Raw genomic sequence first — 19251 nt, 5'->3', positions numbered from 1 at the left:
ACTTTTTTGAAACAGTAGTTAAAAAATTTTAGTCGTAAACCGCGTGGCCTCCCTCGTGCCACTGCCCGCGTGTTCCTCATCGTAGTCTTCCACGATAGCTGACCCCATTCTGCAAAAAAGCTATCATCACCGGCAATGGCTCAGTGTCGTCGTCTTCCTCCACAGCTGGCTCGTTAGCACCCCTTTGCGCAACCGCGTTCGTGCCACTGCTCATGCGTTAAACGTCGTCGTTTTCTTCCCACAGACCGCTCTATTGTTTCTCATCATTCTAGCGTACAATTTCACTTCTCTTCCGTCGTCCTAAAGGGGAAGCCGCGTTTATGGAACTAGCCATTATTTGTCTTACGAGGTGGACCTATTTCATAACAAAGGTGATACAGGAATGTGTATGCGTACCTGTATCGTCACGACAACCACAGAACCAGACTATAAATATGTTCGTACCTTTGCTCAAAGTTGTGTCAGCTCTGTGTCGTGCGCCAGACGGTTTGTCTAGTCATCCACCTTAACAGAGTGGAATGGCTCATATTCTTTTATTTCTCATTTGACAGCGCGATGCTATACGTGTCGCAAATAGATGTGCTAATCATACGCGCAGAAGGTCTTGATGCTTATTTTTAACATCTATTTTGTATGTGATTGACGCTGATCTCGTGCTTCCAGTGGTTTCAGCAGCTTCGTCGTGTAGTCATATAGTATAGATTTGTATTTACCGTTGTGTGCGCATGACGTCGTTGTTTATTAGTGGCAGCCCCGAAAATTGTAAAAAAGAAATGCCGGATTTGTCACAGTTTACTTCTTCCTAACAGGTTAGTCCTATGCAGACCTACACAGTCGTCCCGATCCCTTTATTCGCCAAAGATATGAAGCGGAAATAACGTATAATAAGGCCCCCTCTTTTTATACAAAGCGAAGCATTTTTCTCATGGACACAATGATGTCCTTGGTTATGCTAGGCTGCATATTGCTGAAATTGTGCCTTAGACTGCAAAAAGTAAGGAAGACTGAAAAACATTTTCTGGTGCGAGACGAGTTTATTTTGTGCATTTCCAAAAGGCGCTGGAGTTCCCGCCTCCTTCGACGCCGGTGAATATTCAATCCACCGCAGCTTTACCGAGCTGTGAGTGCTGGCCCTGAAGTAAACTGTTACCACGTTTCACAACTTAGACACATGTAGAAAATAATTCGACCTAATTCATCGCCGTTGTTCAGTAGACACATCTATGCAAACAATTCCTCTTTTTTTGGATTCGTAAGCAATGTTATCAATACTAGGTAAGCTAACGCAAAAATTAGCCTTTGTAACCACCTTTGTAGCCACCATAGCCGCCTCCATATCCTCCGTAGCCGCCACCATATCCACCATAGCCGCCGCCATATCCTCCGTAGCCGCCGTAGCCGCCACCATATCCACCAAAGCCGCCTCCGTATCCTCCGTAGCCGCCACCATATCCGCTTCCGAGGCCAGAGTGGGCTACAAGGGCTCCTCCACCACTGACTTTGTTGACGTGGTGAACCGTCCTCACAATGAAAGCTGGTCCCGCCACGGCTTTGGCAAAAGCAGGCCCGCCGCTAAGAAGAGCAACACTGCTGCCGACGCCTACACCGCCTACACCACCGACGCCGCCGACGCCGCCCAAGCCACCACCTAGGCCACCATATCCGAGACCTCCATAGCCAAGGCCTCCATAGCCGAGACCTCCGTAGCCGAGTCCTCCATAACCTAGGCCTCCGTAGCCAGCGCCGCCGTAGCCAAGTTTCCCGCCTGCTGCCACTGGGGAGAACACCGACACGGCCAGTACGGCAAGCAAGGCAAATAGCTTCGTCTGGAAAACAAGATTTATAAAGAGTGAAAACACCTTGTGCGTATTATGCACTCTTGGTGAGAAAAGTAGTTGCATCATGCTGGTAATGTTTTTTATAAAACAAGGCGTAAAAAAGAAGTGCTAGCACACAAATGACAGTTACCGGAATGCATTTATGTGCGTTAATATATCGATGGCGGGATAACGTATTGGATTCTTGCGAACATTCACACAGAAGGTGTACACAGCGCTCAAAACTATTAGCTTGAAATATCAAATGTTCGCACACCCCTCTTCAAAATGTTTAGTAATGAACGAGTAGCTGTTCTTGTGGCAGGCGCGACCCCCCAAACGATAGAGGTCTTGCCGAAATCAGGAAGCCAGGGAAAAGAAGGCTGCTGAATCACGCGCTGCTTGAGCGTCTCTTTGCTGGGGATGAGTTGTATTATATCGACAAATGCACTATAAAACTGCGCCTTTTGAATTACATCTTCTTTATTTCGCATAATTAACGCGCTCTAAACAAGGCTTTGCTATCATGCTGCGTGTTTTCTTGTACATAGAATGAGCGGATTACAAGCTGACTTGACGAACACGAAAATTATGCGTACATTAAGCTGCACAAAATAAAGTCAGCATTCGTCATGGCTTTCACAGGCACTTGTGAGATACACGGCTTTTGAGTGCATAATAAATTCTTGACTACCTGGAATACTTCGCACTGTGCTGCAATTGCCCCAAGACTACCTATCAGCTTAGAGGGATAGTCACCGAAAAACAGGATCCTAATATTGATCCCAATGAAAGAAGCGCGCAAATTAATAAACGAAGACGACCAAGCCAAAACAAAGGACGAGCCCTGTGTTAATCACTGCTTGTCGTCTGTTGGCAGGCTGTTTATACAACGCATTGCTTTAAACTTGGCCGAATCCTCATTCTTCAACCATTCCTTCAACATCTCATATATATATATATATATATATATATATATATATATATATATATCAGAAAGGTGGCAGCTCCACTCCGGCAATTCTTACCATTGTTTGCATACTTGGTGTTAGAGCACCCAGGATGTCGATGAATGGTGAACGCTGCTTCGTGCCCTGCTTATATACTGTCGTGTTGCGGCAGCATCTGAGGGGAGCATCGCAGGGAGAGAAGGTGTTTTTAGTGTATCAGTGAAAACGAGAGATAAAAAATAAGTGTTGCGACGAGCATTACGCGTGCAGCAAGATATCGCAGCCTTATATAACTGAACCTGCGGTGAGTTGAAGAGAAAAGGAAACATTACTGTAGTTCTTATCAAGAGTTTATCTGCCCGGGAGCAAATCTTACTACTAAGCCTCACTGTCCGAACCATGGTGTCGCCGCACACGTGGACAGGAAGTGAGACTATTTTAATGCGCGATAAAAGCCGAAGGCACTTCCCAAACCCACAAGAGAACGAAAGGCTGAGATACGGCTTCCTTATTCTTTGAACTGCATCGCCAGGAGACGTTAGCCGTTTCTCAAAGCATCGACTCTCGGTCGGTTTATTCTTTATAGGTCAGCACATCCCGTAGCTCACGGCGTATACAGTGCAGGAAGTGCTACGTGAATAAAAATTTTATCTTCACGTTGAGTCGTTGCATCGCTTACCATTTCACCGTAATAGGGGGATGTTGCTTAACATCTACAGTCTCCTGATTTTACTTGTTGCCATCGCCTGCAGAATTCAGCGCACGAGGAACGCTAGAAGCATCCGCAGCAGATGAGATTTCACGTATCTAGAAAACACGCGATTATCATTTCTGAATGGGCAAATTATTAGAGTTTTCCTGAAGTCCGGTAATATAACAACTTGCCTGAAGAAAAATTTGCACAGCCCACGCACTGTGCGAATTGACGTAAGCGAAGCTTTCCATTCTCGATGCTATTATTGACGGTAATTTATTTATTTATTTATTCAAAATACCCCCAAAGGCCCTCATTACGAGGGTCTTACATGGGGGGGGGGGTCAATCACAAGCACTGGTTGTAGTTTGTATATACTAAAAACAAGGGAGGTTAACAGAAGTAATAATACAGTGAAACATAGGTAATATACAAGATAATTAGGTCACAATTATTACAGAGAAAACATTAGTACATATAAGGAGAACATAAGGCAACTGCACTAAAAACACCAACAAATATCGAAAAACACTGTAAAAGTACCCCCCAAAAATAATAATACGATTAGTCGACAAGTCGTGAGCGAGTTAAATGTTGAAACTTAGTCAAGTCTGGTTCCGTGGCAATGACTGATGGTAAGGCGTTCCATTCAGTTATTGTGCGTGGTAAGAACGAAGATGCACAATGGGATGACTGGCAGTTAATGCGTTTGACTTTGTATGGATGGTCATGGCGTTGAAAAATAACTGTTGGTGACTGAAAGAAATCATCGTGAAGTGCGGATGGTGATAAAGCTTATGGAAAAGTGGTAGGCGAGAAATTTTACGGCGAAGTGCTAAGTTGTCCAAGTCAGCTTTATTCTGTAACGCGGTGACGCTGGTGTAACGTGAATAATCTGCAAATATAAATCGCTCAGCACGGTTCTGCAAGGCTTCGATGTTACTTATGATATACGTTTGTTCGGGATCCCAGATGGCAGACGCGTATTCTAGTTTAGGACGGATTAATGTTGTGTATGCTAGTTTTTTAACATGTATTGGCGCTTCTTTTAAGTTATGTTTAATAAGTCCGAGAGTACGATTTGAAGAGGCAAGGGTAAGGTTAATATGATTAGTCCATGATAAGTTTGATTGAAGATTGATGCCAAGGTACTTGTAAGTAGTTGCGAGTTCCACAGGGTTGTTATCAAGGGAGTAGGTGGTTAGAATTCGTGGCCTATTGGTGAAAGACATGAGTTTAGTTTTGGAAATATTTAATGGCATTAACCAATTAGAACACCATGCCCTTATTGCGTCCAGGTCAGTTTATAGTAAGTGGCTATCGGTGTTACTTGTTACACATCGGTAAACTACACAATCGTCTGCAAATTGTCTGATTTTAGATGAAACGCAACGGGATAAATCATTAATATAAATTAGAAAGAGTAAAGGACCAAGTATGCTGCCTTGTGGAACTCCAGACGTAACATCAACATAACATGAGTCGGAATTGTTAACTGATGTAAACTGAATTCTAGATGAGAGAAAATCGGTGATCCATGCAATTATAGTAGGGTGAATGTTAAGCTGTGAAAGTTTAAGTACCAACCTATGGTGTGGAACACGGTCAAATGCCTTAGAAAAATGTAAAAATATTGCGTCAACTTGGAACCCAGCGTCTATTAGTGCGTGTATGTCGTTAATAAATCCGGCAAGTTGTGTGTCGCATGAGTAGCCTTTGCGAAAACCGTGCTGATGCTTAAAAATAACGTTATGGTCTTCAAGGAAGTTGATTACTTGTCTGTGTATCACATGTTCGAGTAATTTCCAAATAGTGCTGGTTAAGGAGACGGGACGATAATTAAGGGGAGAAGCACGATCACCTGATTTGAAAATGGGTATTATTTTAGCAATGCGCCAGTCATTAGGAATACCACCAGTTGATAGTGACTGGGAAAATAGAGCTGTTAACAGAGGACAAATACTATGCGATGTATTCTTTAAAATTTTATTGTTTAAACCTAGATGGTCGGCACTAGATGACATTTTAAGATTGGTTAGTAGAGATAAAACACCAGCCTCACTGATGTCTACCTCATGCATTGTGATTCCCACTAATGTCTTTAAAGTTGACAATGAGGTAATGTTTTCATGAGTGAAAATTGTTACAAACGTATCATTAAGAAGTTGAGCGCAATCTGAATCGGTGATGGGAACACCAAAAGAATCAGTAAGAATGATGTCAGTGCGAATGATGTCAGTGCGAATGATGTCACCACACGCCAAAAGTGACGAGTATTAGTTATTAGCATGGATGGTAAATCATGAGAAAAAAAGTTTTTGCGAGTGGATTTTAGTAATGCCTTATAAGCCTTTTCACATGCTTTGTGTATATCATGAGCACTTGCTAGACCAGCCAGCTTAGCCTGCCTGTAAAGATTTTTCTTTTTGTTATTAAGCCGCCGAAGCTTGTTTGTAAACCATGGAGAACTGCTTTTGCAGGAAATGGATAACGCAAGAATGTAGGTGTCAATGAGTGAACTGAGGGTGGCCTTAAACAGGACCCAGCTCTGTTCAATGGAACGGGAATGAAAATCATGCAGAAATTTATTTATTTATTTATTCAAAATACCCCCAAAGGCCCTCATTACGAGGGTATTACATGGGGGGGGGGGGGGGGGGGTCAATCACAAGCACTGGTTGTAGTTTGTACATACTAAAAACAAGAGAGGTTAACAGAAGTAATAATACAGTGAAACATAGTTAACATAAAAGTAATTAGGTCACAATTATTACAGAGAAAACATTAGTACATATTAGGAGAACATAAGGCAACTGCACTAAAAACACCAACAAATATCGAAAAACACTGTAAAAGTCCCAAAAAAGAATAATAATACGATTAGTCGACAAGTCGTGAGCGAATTAAATGTTGAAACTTAGTCAAGTCTGGTTCCGTGGCAATGACTGATGGTAAGGCGTTCCATTCAGTTATTGTGCGTGGTAAGAACGAAGATGCATAATGGGATGACTGGCAGTTAATGCGTTTGACTTTGTATGGATGGTCACGGCGTGGAAAAATAACTGTTGGTGACTGAATGAAATCATCGTGAAGTGATGGATGGTGATAAAGCTTATGGAAAAGTGTTAGGCGAGAAATTTTACGGCGAAGTGCTAAGTTGTCCAAGTCAGCTTTATTCTTTAACGCGGTGACGCTGGTGTAACGTGAATAATCTGAAGATATAAATCGCGCAGCACGGTTCTGCAAGGCTTCGATGTTACTTATGATATACGTTTGTTCGGGATCCCAGATAGCAGACGCGTATTCTAGTTTAGGACGGATTAATGTTGTGTATGCTAGTTTTTTAACATGCATTGGGGCTTCTTTTAAGTTATGTTTAATAAGTCCGAGAGTACGATTTGAAGAGGCAAGGGTAAGGTTAATATGATTATTCCATGATAAGTTTGATTGAAGATTGATGCCAAGGTACTTGTAAGTAGTTGCGAGTTCCACAGGGTTGTTATCAAGGGAGTAGGTGGTTAGAATTCGTGGCCTATTGGTGAAAGACATGAGTTTAGTTTTGGAAATATTTAATGGCATTAACCAATTAGAACACCATGCACTTATTGCGTCCAGGTCAGTTTGTAGTAAGTGGCTATCGGTGTTACTTGTTACACATCGGTAAACTACACAATCGTCTGCAAATAGTCTGATTTTAGATGAAACGCAACTGGGTAAATCATTAATATAAATTAGAAAGAGTAAAGGACCAAGTACGCTGCCTTGTGGAACTCCAGACGTAACATCAGCATAACATGAGTTAGAATTGTTAACTGATGTAAACTGAATTCTAGATGAGAGAAAATCGGTGATCCATGCAATTATAGTAGGGTGAATGTTAAGCTGTGAAAGTTTAAGTACCAACCTATGGTGTGGAACACGGTCAAATGCCTTAGAAAAATCTAAAAATATTGCGTCAACTTGGAACCCGGCGTCTATTAGTGCGTGTATGTCGTTAATAAATCCGGCAAGTTGTGTGTCACATGAGTAGCCCTTGCGAAAACCGTGCTGATGCTTAAAAATAATGTTATGGTCTTCAAGGAAGTTGATTACTTGACTGTGTATGATATGTTCGAGTAATTTACAAATAGTGCTGGTTAAGGAGATGGGACGATAATTAAGGGGAGAAGCGCGATCACCTGATTTGAAAATGGGTATTATTTTAGCAATGCGCCAGTCATTAGGAATACCACCAGTTGATAGTGACTGGGAAAATAGAGCTGTTAACAGAGGACAAATACTATGCGATGTATTCTTTAAAATTTTATTGTTGAAACCTAGATGGTCGGCACTAGATGACATTTTAAGATTGGTTAGTAGAGATAAAACACCAGCCTCACTGATGTCTACCTCATGCATTGTGATTCCTACTAATGTCTTTAAAGTTGGCAATGAGTTAATGTTTTCATGAGTGAAAATTGTTACAAACGTATCATTAAGAAGTTGAGCGCAATCTGAATCGCTGATGGGAACACCAAAAGAATCAGTAAGAATGATGTCAGTGCGAATTGCAGGGTTCACCACACGCCAAAAGTGACGAGTATTAGTTTTTAGCATGGATGGTGAATGTTGTTAATTCATTGTTAATTGCGTCGAAATCGGCTTTACCCTAACACCTTATTTTCTTTTTGGTAATTATTCTTTTGCTCACGCAAAAGTTAATGCATTAAGTTATGACATCATGGTCAGCGATGCCTGCTTCATGAGTTATGTCGCATAATATATCAGGATTATCAGTTAAAATTAAGACTAGTACATCGGCAGAAGTTTCAGTCGATCGTGTTGGTTCACTAATAAGTTGGGTTAATGAAAAGTCAAGACAAGTGCTGAGAAAGGTAGGTGCGGCAGCATCCGTGGCCGATACGGAGAGCGTCGATCAATCTATATTAGGAAAATTGAAATCCCCAAATATGATAATCACCGACCTCGGAAAATGCGCGCACACTTCGCTAAAGCTTAATTTCTTCAACGGTTAAGCTAACACGAGAGTTGTGAGTTGATGTTAAACGTTACCTTGCGTGCACCACACCCTGTTTGTCTGCGCATTGCACAGAGCACAGAGGGAGAGGTGTTTTCTTGATGCGTTATTCTGCGCCATCTTTATTAACCTCTGAGAGGGTTGAGCGTTATCATTTCCTCACATGGCACGCAGCATTGTTCCAGAAGTATTAAAGTTGAATTGGATTATGCGGCTGTACGTGCCAAAACCAAAATCGGATTATGAGGCAAGCCGTAGTGGCGAACTCCGCGTTAATTTTGATACCGTGATGTTGATTAACGTGTCCCAAACTCTAGGCGCACGTGCGTTTTCGTATTTCGCCCCCTTTGAAACGCGGCTGCCGCGAATGCGGTCAAACGCACGACCTCCAGCAATGCCATAGCCGCAAAGCTAACGTGGTGGGCACAGAAGTGTTGATTTGACGGACGACCGCTTCAGTGTCTCCTGGACCCTGCGCTGCGCTTTGGCTAATGCGGTTCTGGTTGTGCAAATCCTGCGTAATTTGCCCGCTTGACATATTTGCATGGCGTTTATTTTTCAGAAATTGCAGCTAAATACTGCACCGTACCTTGAAATGCATGTCCTGTTTCGCCACTACCGCTGTCTTTTATTAGAGGGTTTCCTTGCCTTGTCACGTCTTATATGTGAACTGCCTCTTCACCTCCCTCTCCTTCTTCTCCTCTCTAGAGGAGAAGAAGGAGAGGTAGGAGAAGGGAATACCTCTGGTCTTGCACGTTAGTAAAAACGGAAGCGCTGCAGTTTCTGCAATGCCTCTGAGCAGAGCCGCGGATAATTATAGTTGTCAAGCGGCTAATGTGGCGACGGCCAGGTAGCTCCAGAGGGCATTGACTGAATGAATGAATGAATGAATGAATGAATGAATGAATGAATGAATGAATGAATGAATGAATGAATGAATGAATGAATGAATGAATGAATGAATGAATGTGTATTGTTTAGTGGCGGAATGGCCAGGTATGGCTAAAGAGCGCCATGACTGGTAGTGTTGTGTTAAGCGCTGATTTGTGTGTGCAATGGCGGGATGTAACATGGGTGTAAAGTGGCCTACAGTCAATCGGTGTCATAGAAGCGTAAAATGATATATAGCATAAAATTATTATAGTCATACATATAGTCTATGGATATAGTATGCGTGATAAGTGGTCATTAAGCTAAAATGCAAGAATATGGAACAAGCACCTATGCCTCCGGGAGGCCTTTGAGCCGAACTGCTGGGACACAGGTGCTTTCTTTTAATGCAGTTACCGCAGCAGAAGCCTCAGTTAAGAGGCCGTGCTACGTATTTCCTGGTGATATGACATGAAAACTATGTACATGCTTTAAATATTTGAACAACGATTAATACTTATAGAGCGGCTCTGTACCTATGATCATTAGAGGATGAAGTGGAATTTGTTGCCTGGTGTGGTAATGGAAAATCCTTTTCCTTTTAGCGTCTAATTGAGTACATTGCAGCAGGATGTGAAGCGCGGTAAGTGGCTCACCACATTTACCACACATTGGTGGATCGCCACTGGACAGGAGGTATGCGTGTGTGCTGTATGCTTGTCCTATCCTGAGTCTGCAAAGTGTTACTTCTGTATGGCAGTTCCTCGATACCGGCGGCCAGTTGCTAAGATACGGCTTGATACCAAGTAATTCATTTTCTGTCTATTCATCCCACAAGCGCTGCCAGAAAGCCCTTAGCCTTCTTCTCGTTGAGGACTTGAGGTCCATTACAGGGACAGTCGTGGAAGTGTTGGAAGCGTTCGCGTGGACAGATGTGGCTAGCTGGTCAGCCAACACGTTTCTCTCTATCTCTCGGTGCCCCGGCACTCAGCATATGACGATATGCTGCTTGGACGCATAGGTGGTTTGTAATGCTGAGTAAAGAGACAGGAATACAGAGTTTTGATATTTCTTGACAGTTTTCAAGGCATCTAGGACGCTCAAAGAGTCTGTGTATATAAGTGCCTTTGTGATATTAAGTTCTTTTATGTGTTTAACGACGGCCAATATCACGTGGGCCTCTGCCGTGTAAATACTTATGTTAGAGTGCAGAACACCGGCATCCGTAATGGATGAGCCAACCGCTGCGTAAGACATGTCAAAATTACACTTCGATGCGTCTGTAAAAATTTCAGAAGAGGAGTATTTGTGCTGTAATTTGAAGAAGTACATTCGCATATGCGCGACAGGCACGCGCTTTGTAACGACTACGAAAGATGTATCACAGTCTACTGGTTGCCACTGCCACGGCGGGGGCCGTATAGCAGGGCACATAAGGTGGTATTCATGCAGTGGAATCCATGTTTCTTCGGCTATGTCTCTAACACGCGGTGAAAAAGGCAATCTCACTGTGGGCTGGTTGCGAAAACGTGGACAACTGGACAAATTGTTTATGGCGTGATACGCGGGGTGCTGACTGGTTCCGTTCACTCTAAGAAAATACACGAAAGACGAACATGTACTCTACAGTTGAAGACACCATTCATCCGATTCAACGTACAGGCTTTCCACTGGGCTTGTTCTAAATGCGCCTGTGGACAGGCGAATTCCTAAGTGGTGGACAGGATCTAGAATCTTTAGAGCAGATCGCGTAGCCGACTGGTAAACTATGGCTCCATAGTCTAGTCGTGTGCGTATGAGGCTTTCATACAAGTTCATGAGACATTTTTTATCACTGTCCCAGGTTGTGCGTGAGAGCACCTTTAAGATATTCATTGTTGTCGTACATTTCTTTTTAAGATATTTTATGTGCTGTACAAAGGTTAGTCTCGCGTCTGAAATTATGCCAAAAATGTATGTTCTCTGTTTACAGGCAGACGCTCACCATGCAACACAATTTTAGGACCTGGGTGCAGGCCTCTTTTTCTAGAGAAAATTACCCAGGTGCTTTTCTGTAGGTCTGTACCCATTCTCATCAGCCCATTTACAAACCCTGTTAAGACTAAGCTGGACCTGTCGCTCACAGTTTGCAAGAGAACTTGATTGAAAGCCTATCTGCACATCGTCAACATATGTTGAATAGAAGGTGTAATGTGGCATGTGTAAACGAAGAGAATTCATTTTCACTATAAAGAGCGTGCAGCTAAGCACCCCTCCTTGCGGCACTCCAGTTTCCTGTACAAATTTCCGCGACAGAACATTGCCCACTCGAACACGGTATGTGCGATTCGACAGATAACTTTCGATAACATTCAACATATTTCCGTGTATACCTAACTTTGAGAGGTCTCTCAATATCCATACCACCACGTATTATCATAGGCTTTCTCCATATCTATGAATACTGATAAGAAAAAACTGCTTATGGACAAAAGCTTCACGGATACGTGCCTCGATACGTACGAGATGGTCAGTGGTGGATCGACCCTCCCGAAATCCGCACTGGTATGGGTCGAGCAATTGGTTTGATTCGAGGAAGTGTAGTAGGCTTCAGTTAATAATTTTTTTGGATCCCTTGCCGTGGCAACTTGTTAATGCTATAGGTCTGTAACTTGATACAGAGGAAGGATCCTTTCCGTTCTTCAATATTCAACGTTGTAAATGGAAAGGAAGGTTTTCTGTGTTTCGGATGGTAGTTTTTTCAACATCTCATATATTACGCGGTCTGACCCTGGGGCGGATGTATTACAGCAGTTCCGTGCTGCCTGCAGTTCTGCTATGCAGAATGGTTCGTTGTACGCCGCACTTTTTGCACAATTCCTTTCTAGCTTTTACTTCTCTATTTGTGTTTTGCACTTCAGGAATGTTTAGGAGTAGTGTGAGGAGCTGGATATGTCATCAAAGTGGGTGCCAAGAAAGTTGGCCTTATTTTCCAGGCTTTCCCCGTGGCTTTTTACTAAAGGCAGGGAATACGTTTGTTGCCGATTAGCTTTTTTCACTCTATTCCATACTTTGCTCTCATCTGTGTACGATTTGATGCTTGATATAAACTTCGCCCAACTCTCTCGTCTTGCTTGTCGGCGCCTTCTCCTTGGCTGGGATTTGACATGTTTAAAGTTTTCCAGGTTTTCAGCTGTCGCAGAATCGCGAAGCATCGCCCACCCTTTATTCTGGTTCCTCCATGCTTGCCTGCATGCATTGTTCCACGAGGGAACACGCCTTTTGGAACCCGTGCAGCTCGCTTGAGTAATACGTTTACATGCGGCTTCAATTATAAAAGTTGTAAAATACGCAAGAGTGTCATCTATAGTTATACCGGACATCTCAGTCCAAGTCATGTCTGCATGAGTTCGGTAGTGTTCCCCATCGGCTGAGTCAACCTTCCACCGAGGGACCTGCGGGGGAAGTTGATCTTGTTTCTGCGTAGTTAGGATTATTGGGTAGTGGTCACTCCCATACTGGTTGTTAAGCACATTCTATTTATAATAGGGTAAAAGCCTCAGCGATAAAATGCTAAGATCTATGGCAGAGTATGACTTGTTGGCCAGGTTAAAATATGTGGGCTCCTTCGTGTTCAAGAGATATGTTGCAGAGGAAAAAAGCACCTGTTCAATGACGTGACATCGCGCATCACAGTGTGAATCGCCCCACAAACTACTGAGTGCATTAAAATTACCGAGGATCAGACTGGACTCTGGGAGCTCATCTATTAATGATTCTAATTCGCGTCTGTGAAGCTGATAATGTGGTGGTATGTACAAAAAGCAGATGGTAGTGAGTTTATTTAAAAGTACAGCTCGAACGACCACCACCTCAAGCGTCGTTTAGAGCTTCAAATGCTGACACGCTACACTTCTGTCAGCAATGATGGCTACACCGCCAGATAATACTACATCATTCTCGTGGCCTTTCCTTTAAAGTCATGTATTGCCGGAGGAAGTTAGTGTGCTTAGAAGTTAGGTGGGTTTCTGGAACACACAGCACTTTAGGTTTTAACTTACAGAGGATTTCTTGGTCGTCATCTAGGTTTTTAATAGTCCTCTAACATCCCACTTTATGATGTCATCCATGTTTAAAAGAAATTGTGCTGTGTGTCTCAAAAGTGACATTACTTTACAGAACCTTTGTTAGGCCCTGTCTGTTAGGCCTTGTTAGGAGCGGTCGAGAGAACCTCGCCTCTCCATCGACGCTACCTGCGCCGTTTGGCTTGGACTGGTGCTCATAGCCTCTTGCGGGGCATTGGACACTCTCCATCCCTCCAGAAAGCGATGTGGGCGTCTCGTAGACTTCATCTGAAGCGATAAAGTCTTCATCCGCACCGTGCCGGGAGTCGACAAGGCCCCTGTGGCCTCTGTGGTGCCCTGGCTGCTGCCGGAGCTTGAAGAGGCCACTGGTTTGAGATATGGCATGGCAGCGCTGGCTGCTCCCACCGTAGGGGCTGGTGGCGCTAGCCTCGGCAGGCTAGGCGTGGTCCGGGCTGCCGCCAGAGGCTATCGTGGTGCCGCCCCCCGTTGCGCCACTTCAGCGAAAGTTGTTTTCAGTAAAAATGACGAGGAAAGCCTTTGTCGTGCTTCAGGGAACGTTATGTTCTCCTTAAATTTTACAGTAATTACTTCCTTTTCTTTCTTCCGGACTGGACAAGCTCTGGAGTATGCAGGCCGACTGCCGTCGCAGTTCGCGCAATGTACCTCATTATTGCGGTCGTCAGCAGAGTGACCGGTTGTGGCGCACTATGCGCACATGAGTTTCCCTCAGCAGCTCTGGGATGCGTGACCAAATCTCTGACATTTGAAGGAACCTCGTGGGTTCAGAATGTAGGTTCGAACATGAAGTTTGACATAGCCGGTTTCAAGTCTCGGGTAGAGTATTTGATTTGTAAGTGAGTATTAAATGCTTTGTTGGGATTTCATTATCGTTTCGTCTGATTTTGATGCGATGCACATGGATTACGCCTTGGTTCTTCCATCCATCCAGGAGTTCTTCATTCAATGTCATTAGGTATTCATCTGCTACTACGCCTTTTACTGTGTTCATGGTTCGATGTGCGCTATCAGAAACAGGGATGTTACCAAAGGCTACAATATGTGCGAGTTTGTTGTAGTGTTCCTTGTCTTTTGCCTCGAGGAGCAAATCACCACTTGCCATCTTTCTTACCTTATCGCCAGCTCCAATGGTCTCCTTTAGGCACTTGGCCCCAAGAAAATGGTGAAATTGTTCTTGCATTTGTAGATAATTGTTCGCATTGAAGGACGTGGAATTTCGGGAAAATTTCTTTGTTTCTTAAAATGAATAAAGAGGTTGCATCTGTGCGCAGCCTTTTCGAGGCACGATTTCTTTTCCGTCACGTCCTATTTTAATTCTTTTAACATTGATCACGTTCTGATCATTCCAACCGTCTAGAAGTTCAGCTTCAGACAATTCTAGGAGAGCAGCATCCGATACAACGCCACGGGTAGTATTCATGATACGTTGTCGGGGCTCTGTGACTGGAACGTTCCCGAAAGCTACAAGTTTGGACAGTTTTTTATATTGTTTCTGATCGCGGAGCTCGAGGAGAAGACCACCGCTAGCTATTTTCGCTGCTTTGTATCCGGAACCGAAAACTTCCGTCAGAGATTCGCAGGCGACGAAAGGTGAGATGATTCTCACCGTTTTCTCAGGCTTGTCAGAGTGGATGACATGAAAGCGGAGAAAGGTTTGTCTACGATTGCCCAAAAACTTAAAGACGTCTTCGGTACGTCCTCGTTTCTGAGGACGGTTAGGAAGATTGGGGAAAGAATTTTCCATGTAAATACATAAAAAATCGGCAACAGCGCCGACCGCCTACCACGAAGCCCAACGAGGGGACGCGGCAGAGCTTGTGCGCAAGCCTGCACGACGCCAGCCATACGCCGTCGCTATAACCAAATATGGTGTACCCAAGGTAGAATAGCCACACAAGGTTAACCCTTGCCGCCGTGGAGAGAGGAAGTAAATGGAAGAGAGAAGACAGGAGAGGCCAAAAAGTGAGAGAAGATTGGACGAAGACGAAGATTGGAGAGGAGGACAGGAAAAGGCGACTGCGAATTTCCTCCAGGTGGGTCAGTCTGGAGGCGCCGTCTATGTGAAGCCCAGGCCGAAGAGGTGTGCTACATTCGCCGGAGGGCCGCAATGGTCCAAACACCCAGCATCGGCTCAACCCCCAGGATCCCCCTTTCCCGAGACACGGCTAAGCCATGCACGGCTAAGCCACGCATGGCTAAGCCACGCATGGCTAGGCGCGGGAGAGGCCAACCCTCGTGTACTCTGCTAAGTGATATCTCAACGCACCAAACGTATGTTGACGCAGACGCCCCTGCATTACATTACATGATTTGTAACTTATCTGGATATCATACAGGTATACGGAATAAAACATTGTAGGTGGTAATATAGTATGGAGCGAATTCATTTTTACAAGGAATAAGGAACAGCTCAGCACTCCACCTTGTGGCACACCTGTTTCTTGAGTAAATAGACGAGACAGGACGTTACCAATCCGAAAACAAAATGTGCAGTTCCACAGATAACTTTGAATCACCTTTAGCAAGTTGCCTCGGACAGCCATTCCAGCTAGATCACGAAGGATTCCGAAACGCCAAGTAGTATCATATGCTTTCTCCATGTCTAGTAACACTGATAAGAAAAACTGTCTGTGCACGAAGGCATCCAGGATATTTGTCTCGATGCGGACAAGTTGATCTGTTGTGGATCTACGCTCCCTGAAGCCACGCTGCAAATGATCTAGTATCTTGTTACTTTCAAGAAAATGCACCAGGCGTCGGTTAGTAATTTTCTCAAAAAAATTGCATGGGCAGCTTGTTTGGGCAATAGGCCTATAGCTGCTAGCCAAAGGCGGGTCCTTGCCCTCTTTCAGAATAGGGATTATGGCTGCTCGCCTCCAGGCTGATGGGATGTAGCTGGCAGAAAATATGGCGTCAAAAAGAGAGAGGAGTGTTTTGTGCGCTTCGGGATGTAGGTGTTGAATCATCTAGTAAATTTCTCGATCGGTTCCAGCAGCTGATTTATTACAACTATGGAGTGCAGCCTGACATTCCACCATATTAAAAGGACGGTTGTAGGATTCATTGCTCTTTCCTTCTAGGTCCAGAGGCAGGCTCCCAGCTTGTTGCAGGTATCTAAGGAATGCATCGGAGTAATGCAATGAGCTAGAAATGTTTTCCAAATGCGCCCCTTGACAGTCAGCTTGGTCCTGAAGAGTATATCGTTGCGTGTTTACTAATGATAGAATATGAGTTTGCCGACCTTTGATTTTATTCACTCTGTTCCAGGCTTTTCTTCCGTCAGTATAGGAGTTAATGCTAGAAATATATCTTTGCCAGCTTTCTCTTTGGGCGCGGCGCCGCGTTCTTCTACCCTCAGACAATATTTTCTTGAATATTATCCCATTCTCCGTAGTTGGAGAGTCTCGAAGGTTGTTCCAAACTTTATTTTGATTTCTACGCGTTCTTTTTGCAGTCATTGTTCCACAATGGAACACGTCGCTTACAGGACGATCCATTTGTTACCGGGATACATATTGAAGCCGCATCAACTATGAACGCCATGAACTATGTCACTGCATCTTCGATAGAACGATTACAGATATCATTCCAAGTCAAATGTGTCAGCTCCCTGTATCGTGTCCTGTCGGCACAATCGACTTTCCACCGGGAGACATGTGGAGGGCACTCATCCCCTTTTGTTAGTTTTACGAGAATGGAGCCATTATCGCTCCCGTAGAGATTCTTAATCACGTTCCACTCCAGATGCGGTAAGAGTAAACTCGATGCGATGCTTAACTCGATAGATGAAAATGTTTTGCTTGCGACACTGTAAAATGTAGGTTCTTTCCCATTTAGCAAGCAAGCATCTGTAATGAGGACGAAGTTTTCTACTAGGTGTCCTCTGGCATCAAAACGACGGCTTCCCCAAAGGGTGTTGTGTTGGATTAATATCTCCAACGACAATGTAGGGTTCGGGCAGTTCATAGATAAAGGTGTGAAATATTGTTTTTGAAAGTTAGTAGTTCGGAGGGATGTATACCGAGGTAATTGTGATCAACTTATTATAAAGTACCCCACGGACTGCAACTGCCTCTAGGTGTATTTTAAGCTGTAGTTGCCGGCAAGCAACACCATTATGTACAATTATTGCCATACCACCAGAAGACCCAAGGTCGTCGTTGCAGTCTTTTCGATAAACGGCATACTACAGGAGAAAGTTCGTGCGTGAAGAATTAAGATGTGTTTCTTGGGCACACAGCACCTTTGTACTGTACTTATGTAAGAGTTCCTTAATGTCGTCTAGGTTGTGGAGTAAACCCCTGACGTTCCTTTGTATTATCTGTGTATCGATTATGTACTTGTTTTGTGCTGTGTGTCTAAGAAATATAGATTAGGTTATCTCACGAGACCTCTCCAGGCCCCATGAAACGAAATCGCTCTATCTTCCGGCCTCGCTCGAGGCAGCTGCGCCGTTCCTTGGGGAATCGAGACGCCGGATGTGGGCTCCTATCCATCACCTCGTCTGAGGCGGTGAATACTGCCCGCGCGGTGGGCACTTTTGCGGGAATGTTGGGCCGATCTTCTTGGGCAGTGGCCATGGGTCCAACAGGCCCGAAGGTCTGCTGGTACTCCTTTGCGGGGGCCGGTACAGCGCTGGCTGTTCCAGCCCGGGGGGGGGGGAGCTGATGGTGTGACCGCCATCACACTGCGTGTGACTTGGGCGGCCGCCGAAGGATGTAGCGCTGCCCCCCGGCGCGCCACATCGGTGCAGAATGGACTAGATTGATTGATGGAGAAGCGTTTGCCTGCTTCTTGGAAAGAAAGGTTCATTTTTACTTTGATTTCGATTATTTGTTTTTCTTTCTTGCAGGAATGGCAAGAACGAGAGGATGCGGGGTGATCCCCATCCCAGTAAGCGCAACGTGTGGTGGAAGTGCAAGTGTCAGACGAGTGCTCGTTTGATGCACATTTTGCAAACGTAGTGCGCCCTCGGCAGCCCAAACAGCTGACACTTGAAGCATGGGCGTGGGTTAGGAATGTATGGGCTTACCCGGAGTTTGCAATATCCTGTTTCTATTAAGTCTGGTAAGTTCCTAGTTCCAAAAGTGATGATTATATGCCTAATTGGTATTTCTTTGTCATCTCGCTTCATTTTATCCTTTTAACCTTGACGTCGTTCTCTTCTTGCCGTCCTTCTAGTAATTAACTTTCGGTAAGTTCGATAAGGTCATCTTCCGAGATGACACCGCGCACTGTGTTCATCGAACTGTGTCGTCCTTCAGAAACGGGAATGTCCCCGAACGCTACAATTTTTGAGAGTTTCTCATATTGTGGCTTGTCGCGAACTTCTAGTAGAGCATCGCCATCTCCCAGCTTCATTACTTTATAACCTGTGCCTATTGCTTCAGGGATAGAGTTGGCCACAAGAAATGGTGATATCATTCGAACTGCCTTCATTTCGTGCTGACTGTGGACAACGTGGCATTTAGGAAAGGACACCCTCGGTTGCATCAAAAAGTTGAATTCTTCATCGGTGCGCCCCCTCCTCAGATAGCGATCAGGTAATAGAGGAAAAGTTTCAGTCATAAAAAATTGGAACGTTCGGCGGCGGTGGTGGCCACCCACCACCGAACCCAACAAGGGGACTCTACAAGATTGGAAGCCTGCAGACGCCAGCCATGCATTGCCAGTATAACCTAATTTAAAATACCCAAGGTTGGATAATTACACAAGGTTAACCCTTGCCGCCCAGAATACGGAAGTGAGGCGAAGTGAAGAGAAGACAGGAAAGCTAAAAAGGCTAGTGAGAAAGCCGAAGATTGAAGAGGAACACAGGAAA

General features: G+C 44.4%; 1 protein-coding gene across 2 annotated transcripts in view; it reads right to left on the bottom strand.

Moving 5' to 3' along the window:
• Positions 1-1014: 1014 nt before the first annotated feature.
• Positions 1015-19251, bottom strand: part of LOC139055371 (chorion class B protein B.L1-like) — a 50957-nt gene continuing 32720 nt past the window's right edge. For both annotated transcript variants that reach the window (XM_070532805.1, XM_070532806.1), the window contains 2 exons: positions 2846-2942; positions 1015-1826 (listed from right to left, as the gene is read on the bottom strand). In XM_070532805.1, the coding sequence (XP_070388906.1) occupies positions 1293-1826; positions 2846-2857 (546 nt within the window). In that variant the 5' untranslated portion in view covers positions 2858-2942 and the 3' untranslated portion in view covers positions 1015-1292. The remainder of the gene's footprint in view (positions 1827-2845; positions 2943-19251) is intronic.

Source organism: Dermacentor albipictus, chromosome 2 (genome assembly GCF_038994185.2).
Source record: "Dermacentor albipictus isolate Rhodes 1998 colony chromosome 2, USDA_Dalb.pri_finalv2, whole genome shotgun sequence".
NCBI lineage: Eukaryota > Metazoa > Arthropoda > Arachnida > Ixodida > Ixodidae > Dermacentor > Dermacentor albipictus.
The sequence above is the reverse complement of the archived record's forward strand: the minus strand, read 5'-3'. Positions and strand labels throughout refer to the sequence as shown.